Genomic DNA, 20,553 nt, shown 5'->3' on the forward strand with positions numbered 1-20,553 from the left:
GGGTGATTTCGGGGCCCCCCAGCGCCGGGGGGCGGGACGGGAGGCGGGGCGGGGGCGGAGCGTCTCCGGGGAGGACGCCCTGCGCCTGCGCGAGCCCGGCCCCGCCCCCTTCTCGCGAGACTTCCTCCCCGGAAGTGGCCGCGGGAGCTGCACGTGGGGCCGTGCCGGGTGCTGTCGTGTGTCGTGACCTGTCGCGGTCCTGGACCCGCTGCCATGGGCCGTGCCCGCCGCCGGCACAACTGGAAGGCCCGGCTGCCGCAGGGCGCCGCGCCGCCGCCGCCCGCCGAGCCGCTGGAGCTGCCGCTGGAGCTGGGAGGTGCGGCGCGACCCGGCCCGGCTCGGCTCCCCCCGCGCGTTCTGTTCGTTGCTGAGATCTCGGGCTGAAGGGGCCCCGGAGTTGCTAAGAGGTTGCCCAGGGAGGTGTTGGAGTCGCTGTCCCCGGAGGTGGTTTAGGAAAGGCTGGATGTGGCACTCGGTGCCACGGTCCAATTGACAGGATGGTGCTCGGCCACAGGTCGGACTCGATGATCCCAGACGTCTTTTCCAGCCTCAGTTGTTCTGTGACTTGCGGGCTTTGCATTAACAGCTCTGTTGGAGCGTGATTGCCTTCAGAGAATTCAGGAGTTGGACTCGATGATCCTTGTGGGGTCCGTTCCAACTCAGGACATGCAGTGGTTCCATTATTTATTGAAGCAGTTATTTAAAGTGTTTTTATGTTTAACGTTTGCATTCTCCAATGTTATTAAAAAAAAAAAAAACCACCACGTTTATTATACTTTTTTGTTTCCTAGAATTTAGTAATGCAGATTTTTAGCATTGAAGTATACTGGTGCCTGGGCAAGGCAGAAGGCTGCAGGGTCACCTTAGGGCACACTGTGTCTTGTCCTGCCCCTCTGCCCCCTGACTCCGGGGAATTGAGTAAAAAGACAGAAATTGCACAGTGTTGTTACATAAGTCATGGAAAATTTCCCTCAGGGCTATAGTAAGCTCAGGGTTATTTAATCCACAGTTTTGTGATCTTTTGCCCCTGCTGATGTTGCGGGATTTTTTTTGGCTGGACGTGAGGGTTGTGTTTGTTTGAAACAGCTAAATGTGTCCTGGTGTGTGATAAGCCTGTTAAGCAGTGTGCTGAAAATAATCCACCTGGCACTGGTGAATAATCAAACACTTGATTTCAGATGGAGCAACACTGAAGGGAATTGATGAAAGCAATGCCCTGGTCCTGCCAGCAAAGAAAGCAAAGAAGAAAAAAGCTGCCTGTGTTGTGCAACAGCAGAAAAAACCCTTGAGCAAGAAACAGAAGAAAAACCTGCAGAAAGTCTTGGAGCAGAAGGAGAAGAAAAAAGAGGTATGTTGTTGCTTTGCTGGCAGCTCCAGGCTCGTCACTTCTCTTAAAATGATAATTTAATATCGGTGTGTGGAAAATGTGGACCGTGATGAGCAGAATTCACAGACTTGCAGATTTTGAAGTTTATGTTACAGCAGCACCAGCCACCCTTTTGCTGGGCATTGTGTTGAAGATGCTGCAGGAACACACCATTTCTGGGCCCAGGTTCCCATTCCTGGCCGAGTAGACAAGTGTTGGGAAGCACGTGGCTGGCAGAGTCAATAACATGATTGCATTTTAAAAGCCTTCCATGAAGTGGGTTGTATGAGCAGCTTTGTCCTGCTGCAGAATGCAAAGCTTGATGCACCCCTAGTTCTGCATCTGCTGGTGCACCTGAAGTACTTATTTCCAGCTTTTGTATTTTTCCTGTATGGAAGTAAAGCGTTCTTGTCTTTGCAAAACCTTTCCAGGCAAAATTCCTGTACTTTTTAGTATCTGAATAATGCTTTGACAAAGGAACTCTGGTTTTGGAGGTACTTTAAAACTGTGGCTGGCTGACCCCCTGCTAGTGCCATGTCCCACATGAGGGAGCTGAAGGGAGGCTCCCATTGCTCCAGCCCTCATTCCAGCACATTAGTTCAAATCCATTTTCTTCCCTGTGTTTGAAGGGTGCAGCTGAGCTACTCATTGCAGTGATGTCAAGTCCCCATTTCTATTTTGGTTCTGGTGTAGAGCTGAAATCTTCATCGGGGAGGGCTGACTGTGTAGCAGCAGGAAGGTCTTTACAGCTTCTCAGCAGGATTTGCCAGAGCACAGAGCACGCCCTGTAATGCTCAAGTGCAAATCTCGAAGTGAAATTATTTCCTGGTGACAATAAGCACTGATTTTGGTTTGTTTTTTCCCCCAAAAAGCGAGCTGAGTGGCTGAGCAAGCTGAACGAGGTCCAGGCTTCTGAGGCAGAAATGAAACTCCTGTTCACGACTTCCAAACTGGGCACTGGGGAGCGCATGTATCAGGCTAAAAGGTAGGGGTTTTATTTGGGGGAAGGACCATTGTGGTTGATTGCTGTGGTTGAACAGCAACATTTTGAGGTTCTTTTCCTTGATTTGTTTTTTTTCTTCTTGCTGCAAACATGTTCTTTGGAATGGATGGAGTGAAATCATTTTCTATTTTTATCTGGTAATACATTATGGGGATAATATTTTCTTTTTTGAGAAGATGTTAGTTAAAAGAACTTGGTCTTTCATAGGGGATGAGGTGGGTGGCAGTTACATCTGCAGACTCCTACAAATTATGCTAAAGTACAAAATTGATGGATAAACATTTAACTTAAACATTTACTTAAGCATTTTTTTCTTGTATTGGAAAACATCTACTGATGTGGTCCATAGTTACTAGATTTATTAAAAGCTGTATTTTGGCAGAAGTTGTAATAATTAAACTTCAAAGGTGCCTTCTGAAGAAATTAATAAATACCAGGATAGAACTTGCTTAGATAAAAATCCAGCAATCAGGTCAGCTGAGGCTTTACCTGGCAGAGTTGTGGAAGCCTCCAAGAATGGAGATCCTGGTTTGTGTGGAAGTCGTGTCTGGCTTGAGGTGCTGGAGAATACTGACCAAAACCTAGTTCATGTGTTGATGTTTTGTTCTAGGGCGATACAGGAGCCAAGGACTGATGTGCCTGAAAAGATCAGGAGCATCAGTGGTGCCAACAAGAGAAGGCACAGCTCAGGTTCAGAATCGGAGCCTGAGGAAGAGCCAAGTAACTCTGAGGAGGAGGAGGAAGAGCAGAAACAAGAAAGTGAGAAGGGCTCAGCCAGTGATGTGAGCGCTGCTGAAAAGCCAGAGGAAGGAGTGAGGAAGGCAGTAGTTGAACAACCTCCAGCTGGTCCCAGTTCTCCAGCTTCCCAGACAGCCTCCAACAAACCACCCTGCAAGCCTGCAGTGTTCATCCCAGTGGACAGGTCTCCTGAGATTCAGGTGAGGCTCTGTGAGCAGTACAGTGCTCGTCAGAGGTGTTGGGAATGGTGCTATTTGCCATCGGATCAGACACTGTAGCATTGTCCTGGTCCTCTTGTGCAGGGCTTGCCAGCTGCTTTCTGGGCAACTGTTTTGATGACTCTGGTTCTCAGACATGCTGGTGGTATTTTTAGCTGCTTTAGAGCTTTTCGAGCCACAGAGCTGGCAGAATTCCTTTTTGTGGGCTTACGGTCTGAGGAAGGTGACAGTTTTCAATCCTGAGGAAAGCAAAAAAGCGGTGAGAAACAATGCAACTAAAATATGTGGTTTATACTGTTTAGGAAGCAAGACTAAAACTTCCAATCCTTGCTGAAGAGCAAGTCATCATGGAAGCCATTAATGAGAATCCCATTGTCATCATATGCGGAGAGACGGGAAGTGGTAAAACCACACAAGTGCCTCAGTTTCTCTATGAAGCTGGTTATGCCAGGTAGGAATCTGCTTTTATATCCAGCAAACGGAATTAGGAAAATTCAAGCACAACTCAATCACTTCTGGTATGGCTGAACTGAATCTGGTCTTTGCTGTGCAGTGATCATGGCCATACTGAGGGGGCCTTTATGAAATCTGAGGGGAATAACACTGACCTGCAGAAGTCTCTCAGCACAAGTAATCTTCTGAAACCTCTAAGCTGAAAATTCTCTTAAAAGCCCCTGGCCTGTTTCCTGCAGAAGAGCTTTACTATCTGCCCATCTCACGGAGTTTAACCTCTCCTTACAGAGGTTTGGTTTTTACCTCTGCAAGGAAGTGTGTGTATTTCTTAAGAATAGCTTTGAGAATAGCTGGGATTCATCTGGCACTTGGTAACATTTATGAGCTCAAGCACCTCATAAGGTGCTTCTTGTGAGCTGCATCAGCTTCTGTGCTGCTGCCCCAGCCTGAGTTCTTCTGAAATGGACTCCAGTGCCAGAGGGATGCCCAAGGGGACTGAAGTTCAGTAAGCTGGAATTGCAGGGATAACGTGGAAAAAAAATTCCTGTGCTAATGGATCTTCAGATCAATGCACATGTAATGTATTTGGGAAACCCAAAGCTTCCTTTCTGTCCTTTTCCTTCTAACTGTATCTAAATGATACTGTGTGAGTGATGCTACCTAATCTAGAGCCACTGTACAGAAATCCCATGGTCATCTTTCTAGGTTCTTTCCTCTTTAATAAAGACAACACGCCCTTTTATTTCCTTCACCCTGTTAGTTCCAGCGGGACCATTGGGATCACGGAGCCTCGGCGTGTGGCTGCAGTGTCCATGTCCCAGCGGGTCGCTAAGGAAATGAACCTGTCACACAGGTGAGCAGAAAAAAACAGCTGAGGCCTCGCTGGAAGATGGCACTGAGGTGCTCTGTGGATGTCATGAACTTTCCTGTTTCTCCCTGTGCTTTCTTCCGTGGGTGCCCTGGTGTTTCCTCACAGAGTGGTCTCGTATCAAATCCGGTACGAGGGGAATGTTACAGATGAAACACAGATCAAGTTCATGACGGATGGTGTGCTGCTGAAAGAGATCCAGAAAGTAAGTTGCTTTCTTCAGTGTTATAAAAAGGGAGTTGTTTTGTGGAGCTGGAAGAGAGGCCAGTTGCTTTGCACGGATGTGCCACCAGACTGTCAAAGCGAAATCCCTTTCAGCACCAGAGGTGTATTTCATCTCAACCCCTGATATTCCTGCCCAAATCCCTAAACATCAAGTTTATCTTGCTGTGTAAAATGAGAGTGAGGAAGAGACTCTTGGGAACTAGGCTGTTCCGTGTACAGTGAACACATGAAACTGTGCTCAGATGTGTGAGATTCAGCCCTGTGGATGGGGAGTCAGTGTTTGTAGGGTGTTCCGACTGAAAGATGTCCTTGGTTGAGGTTTCCTGTGGTGAAACTGATCTCTCTTCCCAGGACTTTCTGCTTTCCAAGTACAGAGTCATTATCATTGACGAAGCCCACGAGAGGAGTATGTACACGGATATCTTGATAGGCCTCTTGTCTCGCATCGTGCCCCTTCGTCAGAAGGTGAGAGGAGCAGTGTTCTTTTCTTAGACACAGGTAGGGGGGAATGTTAGACATGAGGAGGCTCTGTGTGAGGAGGGACTGTCTGGGGTGTGGAAGTTCATGGAATTCTGACAGAAACGATGAAATAACACATAATGTGCTTGTCTTTCTGTATGATCAAAGAAGCAGAGAGCCTACAAAAAGGGAGGAAATAGTACATATCAGTACCAACAGATGACTTTTGAGGCAACATTCAGCTCGAGATTTAGATAATTGAATTCTAGCAGCCTGGTAGACAGCAAGATGCTTATTGTTGCACTGGCACAAGCTGCCAGCAGCTGAGTGTGGGAGGAGATGTGTGGGGCACAGAGTGACAGATTTGTGTCCCTGCAGAAAGGGCTGCCCCTGAAGCTGATCATCATGTCGGCCACCCTTCGTGTGGAGGATTTCACTGACAACAACAGGCTGTTTTCTGTTAAACCTCCCGTCATTCAGGTATTGTTCTCCTCCCTGGGATCTGCCTCAGTACAGCCTTTATAAAACCAGTAACAAAATAGGGCCACTCTTATCTTTCCAGTTGGAGCTGAAATCTTGCAGATACCACTTTAAAAATAGTTATTTTGTTTAGGCTATTGTTTCTTTTGGGACTGGGTGTTTTTCTTTCCACTTTTATCAGAAAACCGCCCTGGCAGACTCTTATTATCTTGAAAACCTGTAAGTTCAGGACAACTAGAAGGCCTCAGTCTGAGCTGATGATCTAAAAGGGAGAAATGCTTTGGTTTCTTGTTTGGCTTTATAGTCTTCAGGGTAGACAACACCGATAATTTCTGTGGGTCTGGTGTTCTGTAGCTACCAAACCCAAGAGCTGAACAGAAACAGAGGATGAGCTCTCCTAGTTGTCCCATGAACACTGCAATGGTTGTGCTGGAGCCAGAACAGCAAACAAACCCTTTCTTTGTGTTTCCTCTCCAGGTAGATGCGAGGCAATTCCCTGTAACTGTTCATTTTAACAAGAAAACCCCCCTGGATGATTACAGTGGGGAGTGCTTCAGAAAGGTCTGTAAAATCCACCGAATGTTGCCCTCAGGTAAGGTCACTGCTGAGAACCTCTTAAATTCTTTGGACTTGCCATGTCTATAATTTTTTGGGTTGTTTTTTTTTGAGGGGGAAGAGGGAGGTATTTGGGATATTTTGTTTTGTTTTGAGGTGAGGTTATTTGTAAGCTGAACATGGGACTTCAATGAAGTATTTATTCACTTTACTTTTTCTTGTGAAAGCAACCTATCAACTAAATCATAGTTATATTAACTTCTTGAGAGAGTGGTGGGAGACAGATGTGGTCAAACACCCTGTCCCTTCTTGTTACTTCACAGTATACTTGACCTGTCTTTCATCAAAAATGAGATCTGAAGCTTTCCAAGGTGAAATGCCTGTGCTCAGGTTTAGTGTTTTCTTCTCTTGCAGGTGGGATTTTGGTGTTTTTAACAGGCCAGGCAGAAGTTCACTCTCTCTGTAGAAGGCTAAGGAAAGCCTTCCCATACCAAAAAAACAACAATGCAGGTAAGGCTATAGAAACTGTTAACATTTGAATTTATCCCGCTGAGAAGTGAATTTTCTTTGCACAAAGCTTCTGTTTTAAAAACACACAAGGATTGGGGATTCTGGATGATTTTCATGACTGATTGTTAAATTTGTGCTGGTTTGAATTTGGGAGAAGGTTTCTGTGTGTGATCTCTTCCAGTTCCCCAGGAGCCATTGCATTTCTTCACTTACTCAGCTGGGAATTAAAGTGGAAATGCTGCTGCTTGTTGATGACTGTTATTTTCAGATATTGGAATTTCCAAAAAAATTCTCATACAGCTCAGCTAGTTGCCTTCTAAACCTCCAGACACAGAGTTGCTGTGTGTGCTGATGATGATCCTCTGTATAGTGCCTAAATGGAATTATAACCTTAAACTTGTGTGTCATCCCTGTCCCCTCTGCCTTCAGTGTGACTATTTGCTTCTTTCACACTGTGACACTTTGCAATCCCAGAAAGGTGGGAGTGGGACCAGACTCCTCCCACTACCTTTTCCAAGAGGAAAGCATGCTCAGCTAAGAGTTGTTTCACTGTCTCTTTTTGTAGGGGGAGAGGATGACAAAGAAGACTCGGTAGAAGAAATGAGAAAATTTAAGAAATCGAGGAAGCGGAGGAAAGTTATGGTAATGTGCGATGGGTAGAATTCCTCCAAGAGACAGGAGGAATTGCAGGTCCCTCCCTGCAAACAGTAGTCTACATGTGTCCCCTCAGGAGTTCCAAAAGTACTACCCACACACACTGCTGATGCTGCATCAGGAGCAGCAGAGAACTAACACTGTGGATATTATGGGCAGGAGATGGATTCAGGTTGAGTACTGACCACTAAAGCTTTAATGGAGGGAGTTCCAGACTTGCTGCTGCCAGGGCTGCTCCTCATCTCACTGTTTGTTACCCAGAATTGGGACTGATGTGTCTCTTACCAAGGATAGTGTTTGGCTTCTGCCCACATCCTGAATGCACTTTGTTAGTGGGAGATCTTGGTGCTATAGATATACTGTCCACTGACATTGTATCCTGGTAGCTGAAGGGGCCTGAAGTAAAGAAATCTTACCCTTTGCTGCCATCCTCCAAGTGAAGAAGCTTGGCTTGGCACAAAATACTGTTTAAAATGCTTCAGGTTCTCCCCTCTGACTATCACAGTTACCAAATGCTGAATTTTAAAATACCAATGAAACCTCACAATCCCTCTGTCGCCTTCAGGTCAGCAGATGTTTGGAGTAAGTGCTCAGCTTTGCTTTCAAAGCAATGCAAAGTGCTGTTTGCATCCCCCACCTAACGCTCCATGGTGTCTTTCCTGTCTTTCTCAGACGCTCCCCAAAATTGATCTGAACAATTACTCAGTGGTACCAGTGGATGAAGGAGATGAAGACAGAGATGTTGACACTGATGATGATGCTGCAGGGTCTGATATTGACCTGGATTTAGGAGATGGAGACTCAGAAGAAGGTTTGGCCCATATGAAATCAAAAACCCCTTACCTCCTCTACCTGTGAAATGGGTGACATTAATTGGTTGTCCTTTGCTAAACTGATGTGATACCACAGCAGACCTGTGGAAAAGCTGTTTAGGTTTTCCAGTTTCAGCTTTATACCGATTACTTTACTGGTTTTGATGAAGTGGTGTTTGTGGAGATGATGTTGGGACTAAGCCTGGAGGTTGATGTACCGTGTACTGAAATGTGGGTTTGTTTCTTCACAGATGAGAAATCCGATTCATCCCTCCCACTGTATGTGCTCCCACTCTATTCCTTGCTGGCACCAGAGAAACAGGCAAAGGTAAAGGATTTATTGCCACAGTGAGTAAATCATAGAATCATAGAATCATAGAATAGATTGGGTTGGAAAAGACCTCCAAGATCATCAAGTCCAACCCCTGATCCAACTCCAATTACTATATCATGGCACTAAGGGCCATATCCAATCTCTGCTTAAAAACCTCCAGGGATGGTGAATCCACCACCTCTCTGGGCAGGCCGTTCCAATGTCTGATTACCCTCTCCATAAAGAATTTCTTCCTAACATCTAACCTAAACCTCCCCTGGCAGAGCTTGAGCCCATGTCCTCTTGTCCTATTGTTGGTTGCCTGAGAGAAGAGCCCAACCCCCACCTGGCTAAAACCTCCCTTCAGGTAGTTGAAGAGAGTGATGAGGTCACCTCTAAGCCTTCTCTTCTCCAGACTAAACAACCCCAGCTCCCTCAGCCTCTCTCATAGGACTTGTGCTCAAGTCCCTTCACCAGCCTCGTTGCTTATAGGTATATGTGATCATTCTCTAAAGTCACAAGTGAGTTAAAATTCCTATCTTGGACTATCCATCCATGAGCAGACTTGAATGGCCCAGTGGGCAGGTTGGGATGGGATTGGGGCAGGCCTTGCTTGTGCTGGTGTCTCCCTAATGTGCCAGTTCAGTAGGTTGGGAGTGATGATAAGTGACAGTCCTGCAGCGTGTCAGAGTCAGCCCTGGCCCCAGGCACATTGGGATCCTGCTGCCAAGAGGCAGTTTGTACAGATTTTTGTGTTCCTTCTTGGCTTCGGCGGTTACAACAGTGTGTCTGAACACAAGATGGTGTGTGCCCCGCCTGGAGCCTCTGTGGGTGTTCCTGAAGATTCACAGAGCTGGACAGAGAGCTCCAGAGCTGGAGGCAAAGAGTTAAACCTCAGCTCTGACTCCTGGATTTCCCCTGCAGTGCCATATGCCCCGTCATCCCTTTGCAGCCCATCCAAGCCGACTGCCTGTCCCTTTTCCGCTGTTGGCGCTGCACCTCACAGGCCCATCTGTCTCTTGCAGGTATTCAGGGCTCCTCCTCCTGGCACCAGACTGTGTGTTGTGGCCACCAACGTGGCTGAAACGTCGCTTACCATCCCAGGCATCAAGTACGTGGTGGACTGTGGGAAGGTGAAGAAGCGTTTCTACGACAAAATCACGGGGGTGTCGTCGTTCAGAGTCACTTGGATATCCCAGGCCTCGGCAAACCAGCGGGCGGGCCGGGCCGGCCGCACCGAGCCGGGGCACTGCTACAGGTCAGCTGCCTGCTGGGGAGAAACAAAAAGCCCTCTGGAGTGTCAGTGGGAATTTGCCAGCTCCCCCCTTCACAGGGATCTTAGTGCTGCTTGGAGTGTTTTGGGTTTGTCTGCCCTTGGTTCAAAAGGAGAGGTAAAGCCAAGCGTGAACTGTTACTGGTGATGTTGGTTTGGCTTCTCAAGGGCCTTTCTCTTGCTAAGAACCCTTATTTCCGTGGCCAGATTAGATTTAAGCATGGCTGGATGGATTTAACTCCAAGCTGGGCTAACTTGTGAATAAGGCATATGCATCATAAATAATGACATAGTTATGTAAATAATACCCACAAATGGCCTTTTTTAGAATCCCTTGCCAGTTTTTCATGCATATCTTTTGAGTTAAGATGTCTTTTAAGACTCTAAGCAGCACTTCTGGTCCACTAGGTTATACTCTTCTGCAGTCTTCATGGACTTTGAGAAATTTTCTGCTCCAGAAATAACAATGCGACCAGTAGAAGATTTGATTCTGCAAATGAAGGCATTAAATATAGAAAAGGTGAGGTGGAAGTGGCTTTGTACTACAGCACTCATTAAAGTGGTTGCCCCTAGGAGTCAGAAGCAAAGAGAAATGTCTTTCATCACCATTGCTTGAGTCTGTGCCTTGTGTTAGAAATGGGACTTGATTTTGGTTCTGCAAATTGCAGAAGCTGCTCTGAATTCCAACAGGCCTTAACAGACCTGTTTTTTCAGGTAGTAAGTGACTTCTTATGTTCTTACAGGTTTAAAAGCCCCCTGTCCAAACAGGAGTTTGTGTTTTGGAGATACTAGAGCACTTGCAGAAAGCACAATACTTTAATTTAGACCTTAGAGCAGCCTGCCCTAGGCGGTGCCTGCAATCAGTGGCAGCAAAGGGTGGCTCTGGTATTCCTGTTTCCTAATGTTCTTGTTCTAAGCATTTCCTCCCATTATGTGTCCTTTCCTCTCGCTCCTGGCAAACATCCTAAATGTTCTACTTTGGCACATGTAACCAGAGGGGAGAATTTCCCTCCCTTCCAAAACTTCTTACCGCATTCAGACTTATTTTCAGTGGCCGCTGTGTCACTGAGGTACTGATGGGCTTTTTCTCATGATGTCTGTAGGTAATCAACTTCCCATTCCCAACACCACCTCCCACGGAAACGCTTGCAGCAGCTGAGGAGTTGCTGATAGCCCTGGGTGCCTTGAAGGAACCCCCTGTGACGGGAAGGTAATGTCTGTGGTCCCCCATATATTTCCTCCTCTGTCAAGCCTGTGGGCCCTGCTGTCCTCCCACTTCCTTTCCATCTCAGCCCTCGCATCCAGGGGTGGGCTTTGGTACAGGAACTGCCATCATTTCAGTCTCTGAATCACCTTAGTTTGTTTTACTGGGCCCGGTTCTGTTTGGGCAGGGAAAGACTGTGCTGGGAGTGTGCCACGCAGGGCAGGTGGGAGCTGCATGAGGAAAAGGAGTCTTTCCCACAGCCTTTGCGACCAGCACGTAACAAAACCTGAGGAAAACACGCCGGTTTAATTTGGCTGCCAAAACCAGGAACACAGACTTGTTCTTATCAGACGTTACTTCATTACATGAGTTTCCTCTTCCTTCCCCAGGCTGAAGCAGCAGCTGGCAGCAAAGCTGAGCTGCCCCATTAGTCCCCTGGGCAGAATAATGGCCACTTTTCCTGTAGCCCCCCGCTATGCCAAGATGCTGGCGCTGAGCAGGCAGCACGACTGCCTGCCCTACACCATCACCATCGTGTCTGCCATGACCGTCCGGGAGCTGTTCGAAGAGTTTGACAGGTCAGTGGGCGAGCCTGACACCCTCCTTACAGGAGGCATCACCCTCACAGCTGATGCCTCTCATGTTGGGGCCCCTCTGCGCTTGCACACAACACTCACTGATGCTGTTCTGTGTTTCTTTCAGGCCAGCAGTAAGTGAGGAAGAGACGGCCCAGCTGAAGGAGAAGAGAGCAAGGTTTTTACAGATGCAAAAGATCTGGGCTGGGCAGGGGTCAATGCAGAAGCTGGGGGACCTCATGGTGATGTTAGGTACTGCAAACCCTGATTTCCCTTCACCATTAACTTCATTCTGTTCTCCTCTATCACCCTGAGCCCTCAGCTTTGTACAACCAAAGCCATCCTCGTGCTGTAGGGCCGAGTTGAGCAGTGCAATTTCTAGAATGTTCCTCTGGGCAGCCTGCCAGCGTCCCAGGCTGCTCCTGGGTGGGAACAGCAAAATGCATTTGTTAACTGTGTCAGAGCTGTCCTACCATTGGTTTAATTAGGAGAACTGGTCAGCTAAGCCGTTTTCTCCCCCTGTCTGTTTGCTCCCAGGGGCAGTGGGGGCCTGTGAGTTCGCTGGGTGCACCCGCAAATTCTGTGAAGAGAACGGGCTGCGATACAAAGCCATGCTGGAAATCAGGCGCTTGAGAGGGCAGCTGACAACAGCAGGTAAGTGGGTTTGGAGAGCAATTGCTGTGTTTATTCTCCTTTGGGGGATGACACGTCAACTGAGCTGATTTTTTTTTTTTTTTTTTTTTTTTTTTTTTTTTTTTTTTTTTTTTTTTTTTTTTTTCCTGTTGACTCTTACCTCACCTCTTTCTCCCCGCAGTGAACTCTGTCTGCACAAATGCTGGGCTCTACGTAGATCCAAAGATGAAGCCCCCAACAGAAGCTCAAGCGACGTACCTGAGGCAGATTGTGCTGGCAGGACTGGGAGATCACGTTGCCCGAAAAATTCAGGCAGAAGAGCTTCTGGATGACAAGTGGAAAAATGCCTACAAGGTAAACAGCTGGATTGGGCTGAATTCCTCTTCCCCTGCATGGCAGAAAGGCCCTCCTGTGCAAAGCTTCTGGCTGGGTGCAGCAGTGGGAGTGCCTGTACTGACTTTCTCTCCTTGGAATTCAAATTTGCAGTGTTGCAGTTTCCCAGTCCTCATGTATTGATTGTTTTGAAAGAGCTAGGAAAAGGTGCATTAGTCCATCTTGATGTCTCTAGAGAAGGTGAAGCAGAAAGTGATGGGGCTATTAAAAACCTCCATCACTTAAGGAAACCATATAAGTGTACATCTGAGACAGAAATTAGATGCAGCCAAGAAATTAGATAGCCAGTAACTCATCTTACTCTGCTTCAATCTCCTGTGCTTCCTTACAGACTGCTCTCCTGGAGGATCCAGTGTTCATCCACCCCAGCTCAGTCCTCTTCAAAGAACTCCCAGAGTTTGTGGTGTATCAAGAAATTGTTGAGACTACAAAGCTGTACATGAAAGGTGAGACTGCTGTGGGCCAGCTTGTGATGAAGGTCTGGGGAGAAACTCAAATTCCTTGGCAGGTGTTTTCCTGCTGTGGTGACTAAATGCTCTCCTTACAGAGTAGTTGTCACTCCTAGGATTTGGATCCTTATGCTTTCTAGATCTGGATCAGGGGATAAATTGGCCTGGTTTTTTTCTTTGTGTAGTAGAATTGGCTGGAGCAAAGCTCAGCTTCTGAAATAGCTGCTGTGCACCAGCTGACAGGGCTGGTCTCTGCTGGTCTCTGAACAGCTTTTTTACAACATAAAAAAGTTGACTTGAAAAAGGAGACAAGTAAATCTGTGGAGATAAGATCATGACATGAGATCATGTACTTGTGGGGCTGCTAGTGCGTGGTGGCCCTTGGCAGCAAACCTGCATTCAGTGTGTGTTTTCCCTCCTAAGGTGTGTCTGCAGTCGAACCCGAGTGGATTCCTGCCCTGTTGCCACCATACTGCCACTTTGGGAAGCCTCTGGAAAACCCTCCTCCCTTCTACTGCCCCGAAAGAGGCCGAGTTCGGTGTCACAGACCAAGTGTCTTTTGTAAGTGTCTTAGAGCGTCTCTCAGCAGTTTTGTCCCAGAGCTGCCCTGTTGTCACTGTGATGGTGGTTTAACAGGGCTGTCAGCACAGCAGAAAGGCCAAGCTCAGCTTGGGCTGTTCAAACAGTGGTTTCAACAGCTCCATGGGGTTCATAGCATTTAAATATTGGCATCTTCCCCTTGAAATGGGCATTTTATGGAGCCTGCTGCTCCCCCTGTGAAGGCTGGGTGGTGGCAGTGTCCTTCCCGCTTCTCTTAGCACCTGTGTTGTCACACTCCTGCGGAAATGTGCCCTTCTCTTCAAGCATTTAGAAGACCTGATGTGGTCTTTGTTTGCAGATCGTGTTAGCTGGCAGCTCCCTGCCGTGGAAGTTGATTATCCAGAAGGGATTGATCGCTACAAATACTTTGCCAGGTTCCTGCTTGAAGGAAAGGTGAGTGTGTTCCACCTGCATCACTTCCTTGATGTTATCAATGAGCTTTTAGCCCCACTTCTGGAGGAGAATTTTTTTGTTGTTGTTGTCATTAATCTCTTTGTGTGTGCTATTGCTTATAACTTGCTGGTGGATGGAGGAGTTTGCTGTGGTTGGTGGGTTGGGAAAGATACCTTTAAAATTTTAAAAAAGGGCATGAAAATCGGTATTTGAATGAAAGAAACCCCCAAATTCAAGTATCATTTTTGCTAAGGGAAAGAAGTTTTAGCTCATGTCTTTGTCCATTTTGAGGCACAAGAGTTGTCTTAACAGGGCAGTCGGGACAAGACTGGTATGGAGACATGGATAGGAAAGAGATGGTAATAGAGAATTTGAGATGGAAATTTATAGTAGTGCAAGTGATGGATGGTTGTCTCCACAGAACAATTAATTTACTTTGGTTTTAAAAATCTTCCAGGTCATTAAAAAGCTGAGTTCTTACAGCCAGTGCCTGCTCTCCAGTCCCCTCATAATGCTGAAGACATGGTCCAAGTAAGTTGTTAAAAACAAACTTCAGGTTGTTGTCTCCACCAAACACGTTTCACTTCCTTTTTAAATTAAAAAAATTCAATGCTGGGAAGGGTGTTGTAGGTAGTGATCTTGGCTGTAGCTGCAGGGCGAGGAAAATTAGTTTTCTTACCAAGAAAAATTGTGTCTCAGGAGAGTTGGGTGACTGTGAGGGCAGTGTGGGAGGACACGCAGCCTGCTGGGCACTGAGCTCTGCTCTGCTGCTCACAGGTACTGCTCACACCTGTAAGGAATGGCCAGATGTGCACTGCTGCTTTCCTTGCTTTTCTTTGCAGTTTGGCCAGTTATTCTGCACTTCAAAAACATGTTTTCAACAGACCGTGGGTTTCATTACATTTGGAGACCTGTGACCCTCCAAAAAGCTGTCACTCCCTTTCGCTCCCCTTATCCTCCTCTCACCAAAATAAACTTCCTCTGAGTCTTCCATGACTTCTCATGGAGTTGATGGATGGAAGGATTTTGGAAGACTTTGTTAAAAGTAACTGGTGTTATCTGAGGGTCCTATAGTGGCCACTTGTTTCCCTGTTTTAGTCAATCCAGAGCTCAGCATGGGACGTTTTTGCTTTACCTTGTTCTCTGCAGCTGCATAGCAGACATAAGAGCAACCTGCGCTACTTCTGACCACAAAAAGTTGTGGTTGGAGAAAAGTCTACTTACAGTGAACTTTCTTGAGCCAGTGGCACATCTCTATGCAGAGGTTGTGTGTTTATACATCTATATTTAGCCTTTTAAAAATATTGAGTATGGATTCAGAAAGTTGACCTAAACTGTGCTAATGAACATTGTTTCATTGCACCATTTTATTGTTTCAGACTTCAGCCCAGGACAGAATCCCTCCTGCAGGCTCTAGTTGCAGAAAATTGCGATAATCTTAATGCTTTACTGGCTGCATGGAAGAAAAATCCTAAATGTAAGTGTTCTGCTCGCCTAATTATCAGTCATATGAGTGGAGTACCTCGAGCACTGTTGAATTATAATTTAAAAAGTGGACTGTTTCACTTGATAAGGTCCAAATATTTCCTTTTTTCATACAAGAAACAGTAATGCCCTGCTTTTGGTTCTTGTGAAGAAAGTTTTTTTCCAGGTAAAATGGCTTTTGTTCAGTATTGGGTACCACGTTATAAGAGTTCCTTATAGAAGCAGCAGCAAAGTGATGCAGTGATGACTCTCACAGTAATTCTCCCCCACTGGCTGCTGTTACATCTGCATGCAAGTGTCCAAGCTCCAGCACCATCCCAGTGGTGAGAGGCTGGTTCTTGCTCCCGGCGGGGTGATCCCACAGGACCTTGTTTTTCCAGCCAAACCACCCCAGTCCCTGACTCCCAGAGCTGTCTGACTGCTCTGCTTCCGTTCCAGATTTGCTCTCAGCCTACCGTCAGTGGATCCCCGAAGCCATGCACGATGACCTCGCCCAGAAGTGGCCACCAGTGTGACTGTTCTTGATGGACTTCTTTTCTCCAAGCTGTTTCGAGAGCTTCCAGGGGTTTCCCTGGAAATCTGACACAGATGGACTCACCAACTGTCACGATACCTTTTTGTAAGAGAACCAGGTGTTATTCTCTTTTTCTGGGAAGTCCTCCATGTTCCCAGAAGTCCTACCAGCTGCTTGGCTGGTATTTTGTAATAATAGTGTTTGGATAATTTTATCCATTGTATTTTATAGAATTTTTTTTTTTAAATCAGAAGTTTCTCTTTGGACTATATTAGTCGTACGAACTATAATAAATATGTAAAGTTCTTGGTTTGGACAGGAGGAATTATTTCTTTGTGGGTTGCTGCAATGAGCAGAATTTCAGCCCTTTGTAGATGCTTCTTCACATGTGTCAGCAGATCCAAACACAGACAGAACCCTTGGGCCTGGTGGTGGGTTGGTCTTGACCCAAACACAAACACTGGTGTGTGTCAGCACTGAGTCGCCAGTCCAGAACTGCAGCAAGGGGGCTGTTATGGAGAAATCCCCTCCAGCCCGGCCAAACCAGTGTAGTCCTAATCGTTCTTTTCCTGTTTCTTGAGGAGTTTGCCATTTCTCCAGGATATCCATTAACCTTGCTTCCAAAAATGTTTGTTCAAATCTCTCCTCATTCCTGGCACGGTGATGCAGGCACTCAGATCTCCTGGGCCCTTTGCCACATGGTTTGCCAGGGTTATTTTGTCCTGGTGCTCAAGAGCCACCTGCTTTTCACAGGCTGGAGCACTTTGGGGAATGCAGCAGGTTTTGGGAAGCAATGCAGATTTCAGCCACTTGCTCATTTTGCAGGAAGAAATCTTGGTAGTGCCGGAGGGAAATCTGATTGCTTATGACACTGTGGTAGAAGGTGTGGGCAAGGACCCTCCTGTTGCCCCCATCCTGCAGGAAACATGCTGGTCAACTGCAAAAGAGGTTGGATTTGTGTCTGTTGTTCCCACTGCTCCCACACTTCAGAAGTGAGGCTGGGACACAAGCAAGCATTAAAAATATCTAAAGCTGATGAAAGAGCAAGTTTTGTTCTTGAGCAAGAAGGAATCCAGCCCCTTACATTGTTTGTAAGTCAAATACTGCAGCTCTGCAGTGTTTTATGATAACCCCTGGCAGGAGGGTGCTGGGGGGTCTTGGCAGGGCACCTTTCTCTAACAAGAATTGCTACAGAAGTCTGCAAACTGTTCAGTGCTTAGGGGAGGGAAGGTAAAAAAAACCCGTGATTAGGGAACTTATTTGGAAATGGTGGCTTCTAATTTAGAAAAGGGGGCAAGAGAAAGCAAAAATCCACCGGCATCACAGGGTGGGGGAGGAGGAAGAAAAAGAAAAATGTGGAGATGCCGGGGATTGAACCCGGGGCCTCATACATGCAAAGCATGCGCTCTACCACTGAGCTACATCCCCTCGCTGAATCGGAGGGGTTGTACAGGCAATAAATAGATACCGCCGCCCGCACGCCGGGCCCAGCGGCCACGCTGCTCCCGTCCCGCATTCCTCCCGCGCCCGTCCCGTCCCCCTCATCCCGCAGAGCCCCGCGCGGGGCCCCCGGAGCCTCCGCAGCACCCCCGGGGGCGGCGGCGGTTTCGCCCGGGGCGGAACCGTACTTTTATAGTGCAAGGCGAGAACAACTTAAAACGTGCCCATCCTCGTTAGTATAGTGGTGAGTATCCCCGCCTGTCACGCGGGAGACCGGGGTTCGATTCCCCGACGGGGAGGCTGTGGTAACTTTTGTCCCCGGACGCCGTTTTTTGCAGCCTGTGAGGCGGCCATGGAACCGCGGGGCCGCGTCACCCCCCGCCAGAAGGGCGGGGCGGAACCGGGACAGCCGTCTTTTATGCCAGGAGGGGTGCCTGGGGGCCGTGGAGTGGATACCGGTACCGGGCGGGGTGTGACCCCCCGGACACTCCAGGAACAGGGCGCTGATACCGCGGGGGCGGGACACGCTCGGGGGGGTGGGCACGGCTGGGCAGCGGCACCCTGGGGTGGGGTGGGGGGGAACTGGGCGGGGTCGTATCCGCGGCCAGCGAGGGCGCTCTCGCCCGCCGAAATAGCTCAGTTGGGAGAGCGTTAGACTGAAGATCTAAAGGTCCCTGGTTCGATCCCGGGTTTCGGCAGAAGCTTTTTCGCTTCCCGTGTGGGTGACGGCCCCTGCTTTTGCCGCCGGGAGGAGCGGGGTCGTGGCTGCGGTCCCTGCGTCGGGCGAGGAGCGGCTCTCCCGGTGTCACCGCAGGCACTCAGGTGGGTGGAAATTTTGTGGCAGGAGCCACTTCCCGGAGGACTGCAGCAATGGAGCAGGTCCCGCGTCGGCCTCTCGGGCATGACCCGGCCCGCAGGAATCCCATGCCAGGCCGTCCTCGTTAGTATAGTGGTGAGTATCCCCGCCTGTCACGCGGGAGACCGGGGTTCGATTCCCCGACGGGGAGGTTGCGTACACTTTTTTCTTTAACATTTGTTTTTTCTTCTCCCGCACGGGTTTTTCTAATTTCTGGAGGACGAAAAAGGAAATAACCTAGTTTTGAGTGTGCGAACCAGCGCGTTCCCGCGTTTCTAAGCGTTGCTTTAAGATCACAGAGGGTCTTCACTGTACCCTGCCAGCGCTCACGGCCCGGCCCGGGCCTGGCGGGGACCCGGTGCCCGCATCGCTCTGCCCGCCCTTCCCCGCACCGGGGATAGCGGAGCGGGATAGGCTGGAATTGGGCGGCGGGAAAAACCGGCAGGCCGGGCAGGGGGATGTAGCTCAGCGGTAGAGCGCATGCTTTGCATGTATGAGGTCCCGGGTTCAATCCCCGGCATCTCCATGGGGTTACTGCTCTTTTGGTTATGGCTTTTTCCTCCTTCCCCCCAGGGGATGCTTTTTACCCAGTAAAGTCACCACATCTTGTTAAACAAGCAGCAAATAGCGCTGTGACCCTGATCCTCAAGAGGGCCCTTGGTGGCACGAGGTAACTTTCTTTTTTTTGTTACTTTGTTCTCCTCAGGCCTGTGCAAACACACACAGCTCTTGTGTTCCACTGGGGTTCCATCCCGGCGCCAAGGCCACGCAGATAAAGAGCAGCCCAAAAGGAGGGACAAAGCACCAAAACCCAAAACGCAGGGGACACTGGCCAGCCCCACCTGACACCTCCTCATCCCGCAGCCTGGCAGGGCTAGGGACATTCAGACCTGCAGCCACACAGAGCTCAGGATCTCTGCTCCACGTTCCCAAAGCCAAAGGGGAGGGACAAATAGCCAGGACACCCCAGGTAACTGAAGTCACTGCCTGTGACAATGCAGGAGCATCTCCCCTTTCTCTAAGCTGGCTCTTCAGTGCCCACTCACCTCCACTGTCCTGCTCAGCCCCTCAGCAGTGTGGGCAGCTTCGCCCGGGGCAGCTCGGGAAGAGCTCTTGAGAAAACAACCTCCCTGCTTTGATCTCCTCAGGCTGGCTGGGCTCATCAGGAAACTCTTTGGAGCGTGGAGGTCTGAGTTATGGCAAAGTTGAGAGTTTTGGCCCACAGAGACCGAAGCCCACATAGAGCCTGAAACAGGTTTTATCAACACAGTTCAGTGGCAGCTGTTTCATCTCAGTGTTCTGTTACCAACAGTGAAGCCAACAGCAGTGGGAGCTGATTGGTGACAAATGCAAACTGACATTTCCTGCCACAGTGGCTGAAAAGCTCCCTGTGCTATTTATTTACTCATCTTACTTCCAGTTGTTATTTTGAGCCGGTATTTGGCTACAACACTGCAAAGTGTGAATATCCTTGTTGTAAATCACTCCCTGGATCTCCCTGGGCAGCTATACTTCTGGAATATGCCCTGCATGTAAATGTAAGAGATAGTTTGTTCCAACAGTCACAAAGTAACTTTTTTGGCACAGGAAATCGGTATTTGTCAGTAAAGCAGGTCATGGTCTGTTAGGACCAACATCCCACTATTCATCAAGGCTGTGCTGAAATCCTAATGATGGGTACTCAAGAGAGGCAGGGTAGGATAAACACGGAAGGGGCTTTGTTCGCAGAAATCCTCTCGCAGCTCAGGAAACACTGTCCTCCTGCAAACCACACAGATGTGTTTTAGGACTATTGGATCAGGGCTGAACATCTGCCTTGCCAATCTCAACCTTAAACTGTGTGCTCCTCCAGTGTTTGACTCAGACTCAGGACGCTCAGTGCTTGGCTGATTACCCTAATTAGGTGAAGAATAGCACTGTGTCATCTTATTTCTTCCTGTTACAAAACTCCATCTTGTCAGGAAATATCTTTCCATGTGCATTTTTGATTATTTTCAGGCCAGTCCTGAGTGCTCCCTCTGTAACTAAAAGAACAAGCTTAACATTAATATTCAGCTGAGGAAAGATCTAAAGCTGGAAGGCTT

General features: G+C 48.1%; 1 protein-coding gene and 5 non-coding genes across 6 annotated transcripts; 5 read left to right on the forward strand and 1 right to left on the reverse strand.

Annotated features, from left to right (window-relative positions):
* Nucleotides 1-213: 213 nt before the first annotated feature.
* Nucleotides 214-16,487, forward strand: DHX37 (DEAH-box helicase 37). Its single transcript, XM_027878515.1, has 27 exons — nucleotides 214-316; nucleotides 1,179-1,348; nucleotides 2,239-2,351; nucleotides 2,980-3,307; nucleotides 3,628-3,776; nucleotides 4,539-4,631; nucleotides 4,755-4,851; nucleotides 5,223-5,336; nucleotides 5,709-5,810; nucleotides 6,288-6,402; nucleotides 6,780-6,875; nucleotides 7,441-7,517; nucleotides 8,202-8,340; nucleotides 8,593-8,669; nucleotides 9,680-9,912; nucleotides 10,336-10,447; nucleotides 11,031-11,137; nucleotides 11,521-11,709; nucleotides 11,834-11,958; nucleotides 12,244-12,360; nucleotides 12,521-12,693; nucleotides 13,064-13,178; nucleotides 13,605-13,742; nucleotides 14,080-14,174; nucleotides 14,632-14,705; nucleotides 15,554-15,651; nucleotides 16,098-16,487. Exons 1-27 carry the CDS (start codon nucleotides 214-216, stop codon nucleotides 16,172-16,174), a joined length of 3,426 nt encoding a protein of 1,141 aa, XP_027734316.1. The 3' UTR covers nucleotides 16,175-16,487.
* A 1,042-nt stretch (nucleotides 16,488-17,529) lies between these two features.
* Nucleotides 17,530-17,601, reverse strand: TRNAA-UGC. The gene has a single exon. It is a non-coding gene; the product is annotated as a tRNA-Ala (tRNA).
* Nucleotides 17,602-17,840: 239 nt separating this feature from the next.
* Nucleotides 17,841-17,912, forward strand: TRNAD-GUC. The gene has a single exon. It is a non-coding gene; the product is annotated as a tRNA-Asp (tRNA).
* A 326-nt stretch (nucleotides 17,913-18,238) lies between these two features.
* TRNAF-GAA lies at nucleotides 18,239-18,311 on the forward strand. Its single transcript has one exon. It is a non-coding gene; the product is annotated as a tRNA-Phe (tRNA).
* Nucleotides 18,312-18,548: 237 nt separating this feature from the next.
* TRNAD-GUC lies at nucleotides 18,549-18,620 on the forward strand. The gene has a single exon. It is a non-coding gene; the product is annotated as a tRNA-Asp (tRNA).
* Nucleotides 18,621-18,923: 303 nt separating this feature from the next.
* Nucleotides 18,924-18,995, forward strand: TRNAA-UGC. The gene has a single exon. It is a non-coding gene; the product is annotated as a tRNA-Ala (tRNA).
* The last annotated feature ends 1,558 nt before the right edge of the window (nucleotides 18,996-20,553 follow it).

This window comes from Empidonax traillii, unplaced genomic scaffold (genome assembly GCF_003031625.1).
Source record: "Empidonax traillii isolate 1590-97213 ecotype Southwest subspecies unplaced genomic scaffold, ASM303162v1 scaffold43:size1863611, whole genome shotgun sequence".
In the NCBI taxonomy this organism is placed as follows: Eukaryota; Metazoa; Chordata; class Aves; order Passeriformes; family Tyrannidae; genus Empidonax; species Empidonax traillii.